Source organism: Trichosurus vulpecula, chromosome 1 (assembly GCF_011100635.1).
Source record: "Trichosurus vulpecula isolate mTriVul1 chromosome 1, mTriVul1.pri, whole genome shotgun sequence".
Lineage (NCBI taxonomy): Eukaryota > Metazoa > Chordata > Mammalia > Diprotodontia > Phalangeridae > Trichosurus > Trichosurus vulpecula.
In genome coordinates this window covers 39,725,345-39,741,678 of record NC_050573.1, presented here as the reverse complement: position 1 = coordinate 39,741,678, position 16,334 = coordinate 39,725,345, and the positions used below count along the sequence as shown (strand labels likewise).

Below are 16,334 nucleotides of genomic sequence, written 5' to 3'. Positions count from 1 at the left end.
AATGGAGCAGGTGGCTGAAAGGGAATGGGGACTGAAATATCAGGAAGTAGACAGGTTGGGGGGTAGAGGTCAGATGAGAGTTGGTTGCAGTAAAGAGGATTGGGGCAGTATTTAGAGCCCCAAAATATTTAATACACATTTCTTACATTTAAGGACAATTCTATGCCTTCTTAAATGTTGGTTAGAATTTGGACTGGAAATCCCACACCTGAGCATAAAAATTACATCTGATGCACTTCAAAAGAACTGATAGATCTTCTCACCATCCAATTAGCAGTGTGTAAAAGAACCCAAGGTGCCCATGGACAAACTTATGGAAATGCTGCATACTTCTAGTCAAGCAAAGGCTTTCAGAAAATCCTTACAACAGAATTACGGTAAACATTTATTAAGCTTTAATTTTCACAATATCTTATTATTTCAGTTCTGAAATCAGCCTACAAATATTTCACTACATTAACATCAATCTGGTGATCATTTAATAAATAAAGGAATGTATATATACCTTTGTAAAAATAAGTTTGATATATTGAGGATTCCCAACAATGACAGCAGTAGACCTGATTCCCCAAGGGTCACATGCCTTGAGTCTTACATCACTAGCAACAAATCAAGTTGTTTTACAGAAAGAAAAACAAAAACAAAAACACAAAAATCCCACAACTTTTATAAACTTAAATACGATCTAAATCTGCAATGTGGTGCAGGAAACAATATGAAATCACTAATATCAGTGCTGACAAGTGGTGTCATACCAAAAGACACAATTTCCAGTTGAGAATAGGGCAAACGAAGATGATTGTTTCATTGGGTGTGGAAGGGTGCTAATCAACATTACCATCACAAGAATTCAATGAAACACTGGATTCAAGAGATTTAACACATGCGGTTAATTAAGTTGACATTACAGTAAAACCTTTCTATTTTTAAAAATAGACATTAGACGTATGGTCAATAACTTCATTAGCTGCCAAATATAGAGAACTGGTATGGAATGCGAACCACAGTCAGAAACACAGCCATCGAAAAGCCTAAATTGGTACCAGTTTATATTCCACAGGACGGGGCATCGACAAGGCATTTATTTAATAGCAAAACAGTCAGAAGAATGCAATATTCAGGAACAAGGCTGATTTATACCAGATACTATACAGCGTACTGATTGACACCCAATACCAATTAAAAGCACTGTATCACATCCGGAAAAAGAGAAAGAATTCCATTATCTATAGAGAAGAGGCAGAGCTCTGAAATTTACAAACTGCCCTAGAACTAGGTATTTTTGTAGAACTGTGATGCATTACGATGCACACCCATAGCTTAGGAGTTTTGACATCTTAAGCTTTTAACCCTAACACTTTGTAAGATGACAGCTGAATTTATAGTTAGATCAGCCAGTTTCAAAATCTACCAACAAGTATGAACCAGAAAGAGAGATATCCTTTTTCTCAAGGTCTGTTTAAGTAGGGGTAGGGAGTTGGGGTGGGGGGGAGGCAGGGGAGTGTCAGACTGAGCAGAAATGAAGCAATTAAAGATTACCCCTGACCGTTCCGGGGGCAAGGCAAAGCTGGCATTCAGGAAATCCTGTTGCAAGAAGGCAGGTTTACTACTCCCCAATCACATCAATGGGACTGGAGCTGGAACCTAAAGCAGAAATAAGGTGGGAGATGGAGGAGGAAAGGGGGGAGAGACAGCAACAGAACTTTGTATGGAAAAATATATTTCAACATATTAAGGGGATGCACTAAGACATCACTGTGCATACAATGGGACAAGCCAAAATTTGCACTGATGAAAAAAATTTCTCCCAAACATTGAAACGGCAACTTAAAGATTCTATCAATATGAACAGTTTGCATTTATCTTGTTTAAAATTACTACCCTTAGTAAACAGCCATCATGATATTGATACAGTGGGGAAATTAATACTGATAAATTTTATGTGGTCAGTTTCTACTTATAATAGCATCATATTAGTCATTAGAACCTGTCATGAGTAGTATTGTTCTGTATTATTATCCTACGGCATTTAAGATATACAAAATGTTGTTCAAGGTATGAGACACATGGTACAAAAATATATTTTTCCACATACAAAAGGGTGAGCTCAAAAGAAAAGGTTGGATGCAAGGGGCAAAGGGGAGTGGCTGTATTATATCAGTTTTCATCCCGCTGGAGATCTTCTCTACAAAAGCCCCCTAGTAGATGAAAACAAGCCTGGGCCACATGTCAAAGGTTTGTATGTAGTATCTTCAACGTGAAAGTTTCTGTCATTGGCATCCAGAATTCTGATCGGTTTTAAAACATCGGTAACCCTTTAAGAATGTTATCGCCAGTTGAAGATTCTTCATTTAAAAAGAGAGGCATCTCCCTACCTGTATATTACACAGTATAAAATTATACACAGATACACTTCCATAGAAAAATCAGGCATGAATCTCATGCTTCTCGCTACTCAGAGGAATGGTGCCTGTTACAGACTTATGGTTTCTAGCCCTGGGCTCCATTTTCAGGGCATTTTTGCTCACACACAGACATGGCTGTTCCCATGTATGTACGTGTACACATACACAAACACACACATTTTCTCTCACACACAGACATGCTTGTTTCCATGTATGTATGTTTACACACACACACACACACACACACACACACACACACACCCCTTCCTCCCTGTGTCCTTTGAATTTACTAAAAAGTCAACTTCTTTTACTTCCCTAGTCTTGTTCTTTGTCCAGCAAGATACCTCTCATGGGTTTTACAACTTTGGAAAAATGAAGAATAAGGAACTGATTTCACTCCAGGAAAAAAATTAAAGCACACAAACTAACCAATAAAAAGAGTGACTTAAAACTCAAGACATTTTGTAAATGACACAGCACATCCACGTGGTCTAGGATAGGGAGGAAACTGAAAAGCAGTTAAGTATGTACAGAATCAACAATAATTCCAAAAAGTAATTTGGAGAGGGGTCCTGGAACCTAAGCAAGAATGAGAATGACTTCCCTTTCCCCTGAGCCCAGCTCCCAGAGGTGCTAAAAAGACATGAGCTAGCAGGACTTGAGTAACACGACTGGAACCATTTCAATCCAGAAAATATGTGTTTCCACCAATACCCACAAAGATCAACTGAACTGAATCTAAATTAACACTTCCTGAATTGACAGGAAGCCAATCAAAGCAGCCTTGTGTTGCATTATGTGCAACTTAAAAATAGCAGTTTCATAAAATTCTCAAAAATTGTTTTTCCAAATGCTTGCAAAGAAAAAAAAATCCCAGTAAGGATCACATGAGGTTGTTAAATTCTGGGTTCTCCAAATCATGACTACTGCTCTGGACAGGTACCTGCTTCTACCAGTTACCCTCACCCCTGCCCCCACCCCAGTCAGATTTCCACTTAGTGGTTGATAGGGAAACTGAGCACCCTGGTGGTCAGGGAGGAAATCAGTAGGGAAACAATCAGCATCTTAGGGTACCTGTGGAAACATCCACCATCCCCCAAGATCAGGAGGAGCTCCTGTGCACACTTCCCTGAGGTTTTGTCTTTTGCTCCACAGATTTCACTCAAGCTGATAGCAGTCATAAACCTGGGATGTACCAATTAGCAAACCAGAGCATGTTACTGACTCCCCCACCAAACAAAGCTCCCTCAAATCCTCCTATGATTCCAATCATAGGTAACTTCTCCAAGGATCACCGGAAATGAGGACACCATAGACTTCAGGCAAAAAGCACCTAGAGATTCTACTATTAAAATGTTAAGAATAAAACCTGAAGAGCGCTTATTGCTGCCCAGTGGTCCTGAGGGATGCTTAAATAACTTGCAAGTTGTGTTACTTGCTGGGCTTTTTTTTTCCTTTCAGAGGCCTTATTTGGGTCCAAGTCAACCCAAAGCTTCCTAACAAGGCAGCCCTTAAAAGAAGGTTATCAAACCAAGACCTGCCTGTTGAGAGTGTCAATGTGACCGCCACCTCGCTACCAAACTTCAGACTCCAAGCTCCAAAACATTTCTCTGATTCTCTTGGATTTTCACTTTCTAAAACCCTTTGGAGGAAAATCCCCAGTTTCAAGTATGACAAAATACAGAGCAAATCTCAGGTCTGTTTGCAAAAATGAATTCTTCATTTAAAGGAGACTTGAGAAAATAAAAAATTTTTAAAAAGGAGACCTGAATGGGGCAATGACAATTCTAATAATTAGTTTTCTATATGTTCATACAGCAACTGACACCTGATAACCCAACTGTGGGCCCCCTCCCCCAAAGCTTACAACTTGTGAAAATGGAAACACCTCACATGTGAACCCACAGTGTCTTTTTAGAGCTGTGAAAACAAATGCTTGAGATTAAGCTTCTCTAAAATGCCAAATTCACATAATCTTCTCCTCACTTTAAAGTTTTAATAGACTTGACTTGATCTGCCTTTATAAAAACCTTACAAAATATGTCTTTAAACACTTGAAAAAAGTAATTGTATGCTCTATGCATGGATAAATTTTTTCGTATACAGCTAATGTGGGTTTTATCGTTTGAAAAAATATTTTTTTTACACAACTAATGGTTCTCAGGGTGTCTCAGTGTTCTACATAAGTTATTTTAAAATTCTTCTCAACCTAAAGTTGTAATGTGGTCCAATAACCTCACAATGTGCTGTTTTGTTGCTTTGTAACTTTTAGTAAGATAGTGCTTTTTGATTTTCCAAGAGCTGGTGAAAGGTGATTAACCTGGCTTGTCTCATTTGTCACTGTCGCGATCGATGCCTTCGAGCACCCGGGAGAGGCGGATGTTGAGTAGTCTGATCTGGCTATCAAGATGGTCAATCTTCTCCTCCAGGCTGTGGCTGCCCATGCTGAGGTTGGAGCCGCCGCTGCCACCGCCGGTGCCGCCGCTCCTCCAGTAGAAGCCCACAGGGCCCGTCATAAAGTAAATGGCAACCACTAAGCAGAGGGGCAGGACCGCCTGTTCAGGCTCTCCTTCATACTTCTGCAGGATGTATACACAGGAGAGGGCAAACAGGGTGACCCTCACAACCCAGAAGAAGCGACCAAACAGGACGTGCAAGAGATAGAAGAGAAATCCCAGGAAGAGAGACAAGAACCAGTAGGCCAGGAGGACGGCACCGACCAACAACAGAGCTCGAGTGGGGTTGTTAGCCACGGCTGCGGGGCTAAAATAATGCGTCAGGTTCGAGGCTGAAAAACAGGGAAGAGGAGAAAAAAGGACTGAATGAGCAGCAACAGACCAGGGGGCCCCCCGAATTCAAAGGTGGACACAGACAAGACAGGGACAACATTCAATGCTAACACTTATGGGCAAACCCCCTCCCAGTAACTACCATCTCCCTTCTCCTAGACTGTTAGTTCCAAAAGGTCAGAGACTGAATTTCAGTCTCAGAAGTAGGAGTCTGATGGTGCTAATTTACCACCTCAGAGGGGTCAGCTCTATTCTGACCCCTCCTTCGAGTGGGAGGTCACCCTGGGCTATGCCAGGGAAAGCCCAAACTTGTTATTATCTCTATTTTACTGATTAGCAAGCAGAGTCAAAGAGATGAAGTTTCATGACCATGGCACAGAGATAGAAACCTTCTATAGGAAGTCTTTCCTGATCCCTCTTAATTCTAGTGCCTCCCCGCACTGATAATTTCCTATTTATCTTGTCTACAACTTGTTGGTTTATACTTGTTTGACTGTGAGCTCCTTGAAGGCAGAGTGTGTCTTTTTCCTTTCTTTGTATCCACAGTGCTTAGCATAGCACCTGGCACACAGTAGGCACTTAAGCAATGCTTACTGGTTGACTGAAAGTATTAGAGAAAGGATTCAAACCAGGTCGTGATTTAATTCCAGGTCCTCTATCCACTATACCGCACCCCCATATTCTGCTAGGCTGACATCTGCCTTTGATCATGTGAGGAAATATGAACTAGCTTGTAACACAGTCAATTTCAGTGTGACATAATATAAAAAATACACACATACTGTGTGTGTATATCTACATGCATGTCCATGTATATATATGTATAGATAGATATGGCAGATAGGTGGCACCACAGAGCACAAAGCACCAGGCCTGGAGTCAGGAAGACTACTCTCCCTGAGTTCAAATTTGGCCTCAGACACTTGCTAGCTGTGTGATCGTGGGCAAGTCACTTAACCCTGTCTGCCTCCATTTCTTCATCTGTAAAATGAGCTGGAGAAGGAAATAGCAAATCACTCCAGGATCTTTGCTAAGGAAACCCCAAATGGGGTGAAGAAGAGTTGGATACAACTGAACAACAACTACACACATATACACACACACATATATGGTGGTAGTTGTGCAGGTGCTTTGGTATATTTGGTTGTCTCGATTTCCTCCTCTGCAAAATGGGAATAACCACAGAACTAAGAAGGGATGTTGGGAGGATCACGTGCCACGATATAAATAATGCCCCTTGAAAACTTAAAAGACAATGTATGGAAGCCGCCACTTTCATTAAACTGGGATTCCCACAGCACAAAGTGACTGCACCACAGGAAGGAGATGACAAGAGGATGGAGAAAACTGGCTTGGAATGAAACTCACTACAGAGAACCATCCAGACAAGAGAGTCAAGGTCTCTGTGCCTAGCATTCTGACTACTGCTTATCTCCTTCCCTTTCCCATTTATTGACCATCCCCTAACATCTGAGTGAGAGGGCAGAGGTGGCTGGGGTACCACTGTTCCTACTCCACAGGTGTGAAAACTGAAGCGGGGGCCAGCCCTCTTTGGGGTCTGGTAACTGATTTATCACTGGCTGCTCAGTAAGGAAGCAGACGCGATTCCCTTAAGGTGCATGTAGCCGCTGCCCTGTCCTATGCAATCTCCTGTAATCAGGTTCAGGTCTTCAGGGCTTGCTGGAAGGGATTTCATAATCTGGGGAGATGGTAAACACAGACTCTACATGGGATTGCAGGGAATTGCTTTATCTGGGGTGTCTCCCAAGAGCAGCTATTAAAGGTCCTAGGGGAAAAGAGGAAGCCAAAAGCAATCCCTGAATGAGCCAGATCGCTCTCCTCAGGGCGCTCCAGTGACCTGGATTCTGAGGGGCAGGGTGGGAACCCGGGTCTGTCTGTCAGACCCATGAAGCAGCCAGCCCTCAGGGTTATTCACTGACCCTTCTACAAATAGTAAGCCCCTCTATTAAGTTCCAGGCACCCCGAGGTATAAAGACAAGAAGGAAACCAAACCTGCCCCGAAGAAGCCTGTATCCTACACCCATGTGGAGACAAGTCGGTAAAAGTAAATTTTTAGAGGGGTACAGCAGGGAGGGCAGGCACTGTAATAACTCAGCTCAGCTGAGCTGTGAAGACAGCTAGGGATTCCAGGAGGTGAAAGGGAGAGCGTTCTAGTTATATAAGAGGAGAAGCAAGTATTGAGAAAGCACTTGAGGAGGAGGAGAAAGGTAAAGTCGAGTGCACAGGCAGACCACAAGCTGGTCATCATGAGGAGGGGTCTGTCTTTTGTACAGAGGGATGGAGAGCCAACAAAGCTTCTTGAGCAGAGGACTGACATCCAGGCTTTGGGAAATGCCAATGTGCTAGCTGTGTAAAGGATGGAGAGGGAAGTGTGTGAAAATGGGAAGGCTAATTAGGTGACTACTGCATAAGTCCAGGTGAGAGGTAAGGAGGGCCTCAAGTGTAGCTCAGACCCAGTTACTGGTCCTGAAGACTCCTTCCCCCCACCCCCGGCCCCCACAAAAGAGTACAAAGCAAATAGAGAAACCAGCTACATACGACAGATGGAAAAATGAAAGGGGCTGACAATTGCACAGGTCATCAGGAGACCCTTTCCAAGGCCTGTCCCTTGACTGGCATCTCTGCTTCTCCTTCTAAAGAAAAGGAACCAAAATGCTACCTACCACTCGGTGGAAGTGACATAACTCACGGGTCATAAACAAGCTGTGAATGTGATCAGAGGAAGCCAACGCTCTAAAACACCGGGACCTATTTCAGACTCCGTATTACCAATGCTCTCCCTGACCCAATGGGACATGGCGAGTTATTAGAAGAGCAGGCATTCTACCTACCGTCGATTCCGAGAACATCCAGAAGATCGGTCCAGAGTCTCCACAGTGTCTCCACTAAGATATCTACTCCATTTACAAATCTCTCGGTTGACCTGGAGAAAAACTACAAAGACCAAGAAATAAAGCATTAATAAAGAGTTCTGTAAATTCACTTCTCCAATTTCCTCCATTGCTGGTCATGTGGTAGACCATATATGAGCTTCTGTTCCCTGCCCAAGATAAAAAGGTACTTTAGAAATTTGGGGGGAAGAGGGGAAGACAGACTGAGGACTGTCTGGTGGAGGACAAGGCAAGAAGTAAAGAGCTTGTACAAATACAAAACCCCTGGCTCAGGCAGCACTGGAGGCAAGGAGGGGCCTGGGGAGGAAGAGGCTATCCTCCAGTGTGCCCTTCAGAGGATCGTCATCTGTCCAAAGCTAAACTACAACTTAAGGCCACTTAACAATTTAGAAGTTATCTGTTTTGCCTCTTGTGTGGACCATGAGCTGGTTCATCTGGAGGATGTAATAATAAGACAGAGCTGCTGAAGAATTCTGAGTTCTTACGCTAAATAAAGACAAGGGGCTGACATCATTATCAGTCCAACATGGTAGGTGGGCTGTGCTCTTATGGAGAAGGAAGAAAGGAGAAAAGGGGAAGAATGGAGCCACTTTGAAGGAACCCAAGGACCCTTTGAAGCCACATTCACAACAATCCAGCCACTGAAGGACGCCATCTTGTTATCTTCAAATAAATCAGGTCTATCTCCAGGAACAATCATCTGAGACCATATGAAAAGTCTAGGATGGGCCAATGTGCTGACACCCTGATAGCCAAAAACAGATTTGGGGGGAGAGGGAATAAGTAGCCCAGCAGAATCAGGAGGCTCACCACCTTTTCAGCAGAAGCGGGCGACACCTCTTGCAGTGATGCACCGGTGAGGAAATTTGAGGGAGAAAAAAATGTCTCCTCAGCAAGGACTTTAGGGAGAAACGGCTGGCCAAAAAAAGGCCAACTCAACATGGGGAAAACAAATGGTCCTTTAAATATCTGAAAGGTGGTTTGGTGTGGAAGAAGAACTAGATTTCTTTTGTTTCACCACAAAGACTGAAGAGCGAAGGAGGATCCTGAGAAAGGGAAGACTTTCTAAGAATTAGAGAAGACCACTGTGCTATGCGAAATACATGTGAGGAATTCAGAGAAGCACAAAAAGACTTTTATGGATGGATGCAAGGTGAGGTGAGCAGAACAGTCATAAATAGAAGGAAAAACAAAACTGAATTCTTCCAACTATAATGAACAAGCCTGGCCCCAAGAGATGTGAAAATGTACCTCCCCTTCCCTTCTTTGCCAAGGCAGAACAACAGGGATGGGATTCTACATATACCGTCAGCCTTGACTGATGTGTAAGTTAAGTTTTTGCTGACTTGTATATTACAATTTTTTTAAATTTTCAGTTCCAAATTCTCTCCCTCCCTCCAACTTCATCTCTCACCCACTGTGAAGGCAAGAAATATAATATTCATTATTATACATATGAAAACCTGCCTTTAAAAAAGTTAATAACAGCATTTATATGGTGCTTTAAGATTTACAAGGCACTTATCAGTATCGGGGGTGGGGGAAGAACCATTAGTGTTGTCTCAAAGTAAACCACCAGCTGCCTCAGCACGCAGTGAACAGTTTCCCCTCACTGGAAGCAAATGAGGGATAACCACTTGTGAGGAATGCTGCAGAACACATTCTTGTTCAAATTTGGATTGAACTAAATAGTCTGTAAGATCTGAATTCTGAAATCCCTTTTTGGGGGCGGGGGTGGAATGAGGGTGGTATTTTAGGGAAAAATCTCAAGAAATTCCCCATCGCACGACTCACATTCACCATGGATCCTACAGGCTTTGTTGTGGTGTCAATACAGTAAGAAATTCTAAACCAACTACTTCCGATCTGACAGCTGAGGGAAATTTGCCTTGTCCAAGGCCCAAAGTATCATTTAGCAATCTAATATACCCTTAGGGAACAAAGGAAACCAATTAGGAAAAGGAATCGTGGCCCACTGAAAAGTGTAGAGAGTTTAGAGATTAAGGACTTTGCTTCAAGTACCAGCTCTGCCAACTGCAACCACCTGGGTGACCTTGGGTAAAACAACCTCTTTGGCCCGAGTTCCCTCACCTATAAAAAGACTGAGATGGGCCTTACTGATTTTGAAGGACTGTTTCAAATTCTAAAGTTAAGGCCACTTAAGTTGACAAATTGCTTATACAGGGACGGGGAACCTTTGGCCCCAAGGCCAGTGTGGCCCTCTAGGTCCTCAAGTGAGGTCCTCTGACTGAATCTGTGAAGTCAAAGGATGGCACTTGAGGACTTAGAGGACCACAGGTATCATCGAGGTTGCAGGTTCCCCATCCCTGGAACTTGGCCCAAAAAAAAAAAAAAAAGGAGCTTAAGGTCATTTGTCTTTTCAAGAAATACATTTAGAAAAAACAACCACCAAAAAAACTCCATCTTCTCTCCCGGTGGACTTGAATTGTTTGGCTAGGGGTTGCTTTCTTATTAAACTTCTTGAGAACATGAGATCTTCAAAGTGATCTAGGGGACAATCTGGGCCATCTGAGACCAGGAATGTAAAGTAACCAAGCCTGTCGAGTCACTGCCAGGGCTCGGTGAGCTGGGTCCCCAACCTGTTGGGCTCTGCCTTGCTGCCTAGGCCCTTGTAATGCTGGGAGGGCTGGCACCATTTCTCCCTTTCCCCAACTCTCCTGCAAAATTGCAAATGGCCTCAAAGAATATGGAGCTGTGGCCCAAAAAAAGCTTCACCACAAAGGGAAGCCACAGAAGTGGGGGAGAAGGGGGTGGGGCGCCATCTCTGGCAGCCCTGAAGGCAAACCTACCCTACGCAATGGTTAGGACAGATGTTTGCTGTTATCTTTGCTGCTCACACAGGGGCAAGCCCAAGGCAGGCAAAGCCCTCTCCTCCCTCTCCCAGCTCTTGCTCATCTTTAGTTGAAGATTCTGAGAACTCTGGAGGCAGAGCAGAGCTTCAAGACCATCTACTTAACCGTACTCTTTCCTCACAAATAAAGAAACCCAGATTCAGAGAGGAAGTGTCTTGTTCAAGGTCACTGAGCGAAGTTAGCAGCAAATACCCTCTCCATCCATCCAACCTGAGCAGAATGCCCTGGACTTGCAGTCCCTGTCCTGCTCATTCCCCTTTCAATGCTCTTTCCCACTGGCTGGGACGCCCTCCTTGACCCCCTCTGACTCCCTCTTTCAGATCTCAGGGCCCCCTTCATGGAGCCCTTGGATTTCTTAGGGCCATGTCTCTTTCTCCTGTATCTGGCCTCCTCTGGCACTCTGTGTCCCATTTCTTTGTCTCACTTGGCATGCGGTGCCTTGCAGCGCCGTTTAAATGTTTCATGTGAACATGTGGGTTCTCTAACTAGATCACAAGCTCCCGAGCGTGGAACCCAGGGCTATGCTTGTTTGTACTACCCTTCTCTATACTGGCAGCTAACATTTATATATCATTTACTATGCGCCATGCACTGTGTTAAGCTCTTTACATTTGATCCTCACAACAACCCTGTACAGTAGGCATTATTCTTATCCCCAATCTACAGATAAGAAAACTGAGGCAAACAGCAGTGAAGTGATTTGCCCAGGGTCATACAGTCTGAGGCTAGATTTGAACTCAGGTCTTCCTGACTCCAGGCCCAGGACTCTATCCACTGTCCCAGGTACACATTAAGCTCTCATTTCAAAGTAATCTGGTACTGTACCTCAATGCCCTTTAGGCAGGTCCAAGGAAATCTGCTGCCATCTCAAACAAGGTAAGTCAATTCACCAGATTTCCAAGGGAGACATTTCTACCCAATTCTTAAAACTAGATGTAGGGACACATCTCTTAAAAGTAAATAGGCAACAGCACTTTTTTCCCCCAAGGCTGCCTCTATGACTCTGGACCAAACAGAAAGCCAGAATGTTCCTATCAGACACATACCTACACATACCCCCCCACCCCCAATAGATGACATTTATAAGGTGTTTTGCAAACACAGCACTTTACATACATTCCCTCTTAAGAGACTCTCTCATTGAGAAAAGCGGTTAAGTGACTTGCTCCATCTCACACAGTTTAGAGTATGGGATTTGAACTTGGGTCCAGTACTCAACAATTTCCAACCACCATGTCGCTACCTCTGGGACTAACCAAAGCAATCCTAGTAAAGACCCATTAAATGAGCCTTATATTGAAGAGCTCAGAATCTACCAGCATCCACTTTTTTTTTTAAGATTCAAAATTAAATGTACTGCCAAAAGTGGGGTCACTATTCCATGGAAAATCAAATCAGCACAAAGTAGGACTTTCTTTGTCCTGACTTTATTTTGACTTGAGAGACACTTTGGCCTAAAGTGGCAGCTCTGAGCCCCAAGGACCTGAGTTCAAATCTCACCTCTGACACGTACTTGCTGTAGACACAAGGTAAGTCACCAAACCTCTCAGGGTTCCCACTACAAATGGCAGAGAAGGTGCCAAGAAGTGTTTCTCATACCAATGAAATCACAGGACAAGTTGCAGACAAAAACAAATTCTCAATTCCCTCTAGATTTGGAATCAAGGAACCTGGATTCAAATCCCAACCCTCCTATTTACCAGGTGTTTAACCTTGGGCAAGCTTCTAACACTCTGCCTCAATTTCGTCATCATGAACTGTACTTAATGCCCTCTAAAGAGCCTTCCTACATTTATTATGAGCTACCGTGTCAGGCACTGTGCTAAGCAAAAAAAAAAAAGCAAAAGACAGTCCCTGCCCCCAAAGAGCTTCTTACCATCTAACCTAAGACTCTAAATCTATGTTACACGAAGATACTTTCTTCCAGATTCAAAGCCTCCTTTCCCTATCTGGTGAAGAAATTACTACCTACCTAGTTCCACCGACTTGATACAAATCCTTCTGTGAAACAAGCTAACGTTTTGGAGGACACAAGCGCCCATTTTCCCTTTGTCTTGCTACTATGTTTAAGTTCCTTAGGCTGGAAATCCAAAGGCTGTATTATGCTTCAGAGATGAAACTGGAAACCCAAAGATAGTATTATACTTCAGAGATAAAAAACAAGTCTTATACCCAAATAATTCCTCAGAGGAATGGTAGATTAGGATAGGATGGCTAAGTGAAAGCTACAAAAAATTCACACTCCCAACAAGGTCATTTGTGGAAAGAGTCAGTCTACCAAACTTTTAGTAAAGGCTAACAAGGCTGAGGGTCTGGTTTGGAGTTCTCCACCACTCAAAGAGGAAACCTTGAACCCACATGCTGCTCTCCCCAATCCTTCCTGGGCTGGAAAGCTCCAGTTCCTTTTCTCCTGGAATTCAAAGGTACCAGTCAACAACTTTGGTTCTTAGAATTGGTCTAAGTACCTACCATTTGGGGGAGGGAAATGCACAGCCGTTAGAAGAGGTAGAATACAACTGAGAAAGATGAACATAGGTAATTACTTCTGGGAACTCTGCCAGTATCAGCAAGTGCCTTAACTGTCGAGGACAGATCGTAATCAGTGCCCCTTGCTCTGCCCCATAAACCTACTGCTGATGGCCACTGGGTGCCACTGTCAAGGCAACAACCTGTACCTTCCCTAGATCTGAACAGGGATGAGGGGATAATAGGGCCAGAAGACAGGAGCCTGTCACTGTCCTCTAAACCAAAAAGTTAAGTTTTATAAAGAAAGAAATAAGAGCAAGCCAAATGTGGATGCGACTCGGAGATCTGAGTAAGGAAGGAGTGCCAAGGGCACTTTGTGCCCAAGCTCTACTGGATTTTCCTAAAGAGGATAATGTGCTGTTAAGTTTCCCCGGGGAAGTGGGTTGAGGCTCAGTCATGGTAGGATGAAAAACCCTAAGACGACTAAACAAGGTGGTATTTACATAAGGTACTGTGAGTGGGGGGGAGGGGTCAGTCTACTTAAGAAAAATCTTTTTTCATTTCTCGAGGTGAGGGGAGTGAGGACCACCCAGCCCCCCCCCCCGAGGGTTCAGCTAAGGCCAGCACCCTCCCATCACCCGCCGTGAAGCAGCCTGTGAAAGGGGCTGCTGGGAGCTCTCCCTGGGGGTCCCCCGAGGCCAGGGCCCTGGCAGCTCGGCACAGTCCCCAAGGAGCCAGGGCCAAGGAGAAAATCTAGGGTGAGGTGGGATTTGTAAGACTACAGACTGACCAGAGAGGGAGCCCAAGGTACCCACGGGCCAAAGTGCCCTTCGTTCTCAGCCCCGGCCCCACAGATGGATGGGAGGCAGGGAGGGGGAAGCTGGAGAGAGAAGCCCTCCCCTCCCAGGACCCTACGCGCGTCACAAATGTCCCTGGACCACGCTGCCCCTCCCGAGGCTGAGGGGGGCTCCCCACTCCTGGGGGCCCTCCGGCATTCCCGGCTGACCCCCGCCGCGTCCCCAGTCTCCCTCCTCGGGCGAGGATGCCCGGGGGCAAGGTGACCCCGAAGGCGCTCGGGCCAGGGCGCACACCGGGGGCGCCCCACCTTCTGCACGGCTCGCACGTTGTCCTCCCCGCACAGGCTGCTCACGCTCTGGTAGACGCCGCTGGCCGCCCGGCGGAACGTGTTCTGCTTGTCGGCGCCGCGACCCCGCGCAGCCTGCGCGCCTGGCCCCAGCAGCTCGAGCAGCAGCAGCAGCAGCGGCAGCAGCGCGGACAGCTGCGGAGGGGGCCCGGCGCGCGCGCCCATCGTCCGTCCCGTCAGCTCGGCGAGCCCCGAGGGCCCCGGCGCGGCCTCCTGCGCGTCCGCTCCGGCCGCCGCCGCCGCCGCCGCCGCCGCCGCCTCCTGCACGGTGTGCCCCGGCGCCCGCCTGCGCCTCCGCCGCCGCGAACCTCCTGCTGCGCTCCTTCCGCTTCCGCAGCCCCGCGCAGCGCCCCCGGCGGCCACCACCGCTCCACGCCACGCCGCGCGGGCCGGCTCCGCCCCCGGCCCGCCCCCCGCGCGCTCCTCCGGCCCACGCGGGCGCGGAGCTGGAGCTGAGAACCCCAACCCGAGCCTGGCGCGGGAGCGGACCCGGGGCTCTCCGGTTACCCGTGCGCGCTCACTCCTCTGGGCCCTCCTCCGGCTTCCCAGTCCCCGCACCCCTCGCGCATGTATCCTTCCTGCCTCCTCCTCCTCTTCCCTCCTCCCTTCTTCCTTCCTTCCTTCTTTCCACCCTTCCTTCTATCCATCTTTCCACCCTTCTTTTCATCCATCCATCCATCGTTCCATCCTTCCTTCTTTCTTTCCTTCCTTCCATCCTTCCTTCTAACCTTCTTTCTTCCTTCCATCCATCTATTAAGGGGTTTAGTGGAAAGGAGCTGCAAACGATGACTATTAATTAATAGTTTTCGGACCTTGATGCAAGTGCTTTCCCTCTAAGATCTGTCACCAGTTTCTCCTGTTTGTTCATGCTGATTTGCTTAGGTGTCTCTCCCTGCCCCCAATTAGATCGTGAGCTTTATGAGAGCAGGAGCTTTTCTTCTTTCTTTGTATCCCTAGCACTTAGGGATGTGCTTGGCACATAGTAGGTGCTTAAAGAATGCTTGTTGATTTGACTTATACATATGCAGGCAGCCTTTCCCAAACCTTCTTAATTCCTATATCCTCCCTCTATTAGTTATCTCCTATTTGTCCTGTATTTGGCTTACTTTATATAGATTTGTTTGCATGCTGTCTCCCCCGTTAGATTGTAAGCTCTTTGAGGGCAGGGGCTTTCTTTCGCCTCTTTTTGTATTAAAAATGTTTGTTAATTGATAATAGATGCTTAATAAACAATAAAAATAATCATTGAACCCATGATTTAAGAACCATTGAGTTAGATCTTAGGGACCATCTATCTAGTCCAAGCCCCTCTTTCCATCTGAGGAACTAAGATGCAGGAAATGAAGTGACTTACCCAACGTGACACAGGCAGTAAGGGACAAGGTTGGAATTGGAATTCAAACCAAGATGTTCTGAAACCTCTAACTAAAGGGCCCCAAACCTAGTAAGTTCCCCAGAAGGTTATCCCTGGGAGTTACATTCATTCAACTTTGCTATGTGATGGGAGAAGTACCAACTTTAGATGGGAGAAAGGGTCCCACCTGGCCCTTGTGAGTAAAAAGTTGACACAACCATAGAGGCTCATATGGAAATAGGTTTTGCATTACTTCACATGGATAGCAGATATCATTGTTTGCCTTCTCAAGGAGTGAGGAGAGACAGGAGGGAGATAATTTGGAATTCAAAATTTTTAAAAACAATGTAAAAAATTTTCTAAATATAATTGGTAAATATAGCAAATAATT

General features: G+C 45.4%; 1 protein-coding gene across 1 annotated transcript; it reads right to left on the bottom strand.

The window, feature by feature from the left end:
- Window positions 1-361: 361 nt before the first annotated feature.
- On the bottom strand, window positions 362-14,831 carry LOC118845879 (BRI3 binding protein). The gene is made up of 3 exons (XM_036753974.1): window positions 14,551-14,831; window positions 8,047-8,149; window positions 362-5,193 (listed from the first exon to the last, which is right to left on the bottom strand). The coding sequence occupies exons 1-3, from the start codon at window positions 14,752-14,754 to the stop codon at window positions 4,736-4,738; spliced, it is 765 nt and encodes a 254-aa protein (XP_036609869.1). The 5' UTR covers window positions 14,755-14,831; the 3' UTR covers window positions 362-4,735.
- Window positions 14,832-16,334: the final 1,503 nt, after the last annotated feature.

Bases quoted from the DNA above. Each gene is read 5' to 3' on its own strand.
- LOC118845879 (XM_036753974.1), bottom strand. From the start codon at position 14,754: ATGGGCGCGCGCGCCGGGCCCCCTCCGCAGCTGTCCGCGCTGCTGCCG. The intron at 8,150-14,550 runs GTGGGGCGCCCC...TGGTCTTTGTAG, and splicing joins ACGTGCGAGCCGTGCAGAAG to TTTTTCTCCAGGTCAACCGA. The intron at 5,194-8,046 runs GTAGGTAGAATG...CCTGTTTTTCAG, and splicing joins GGATGTTCTCGGAATCGACG to CCTCGAACCTGACGCATTAT.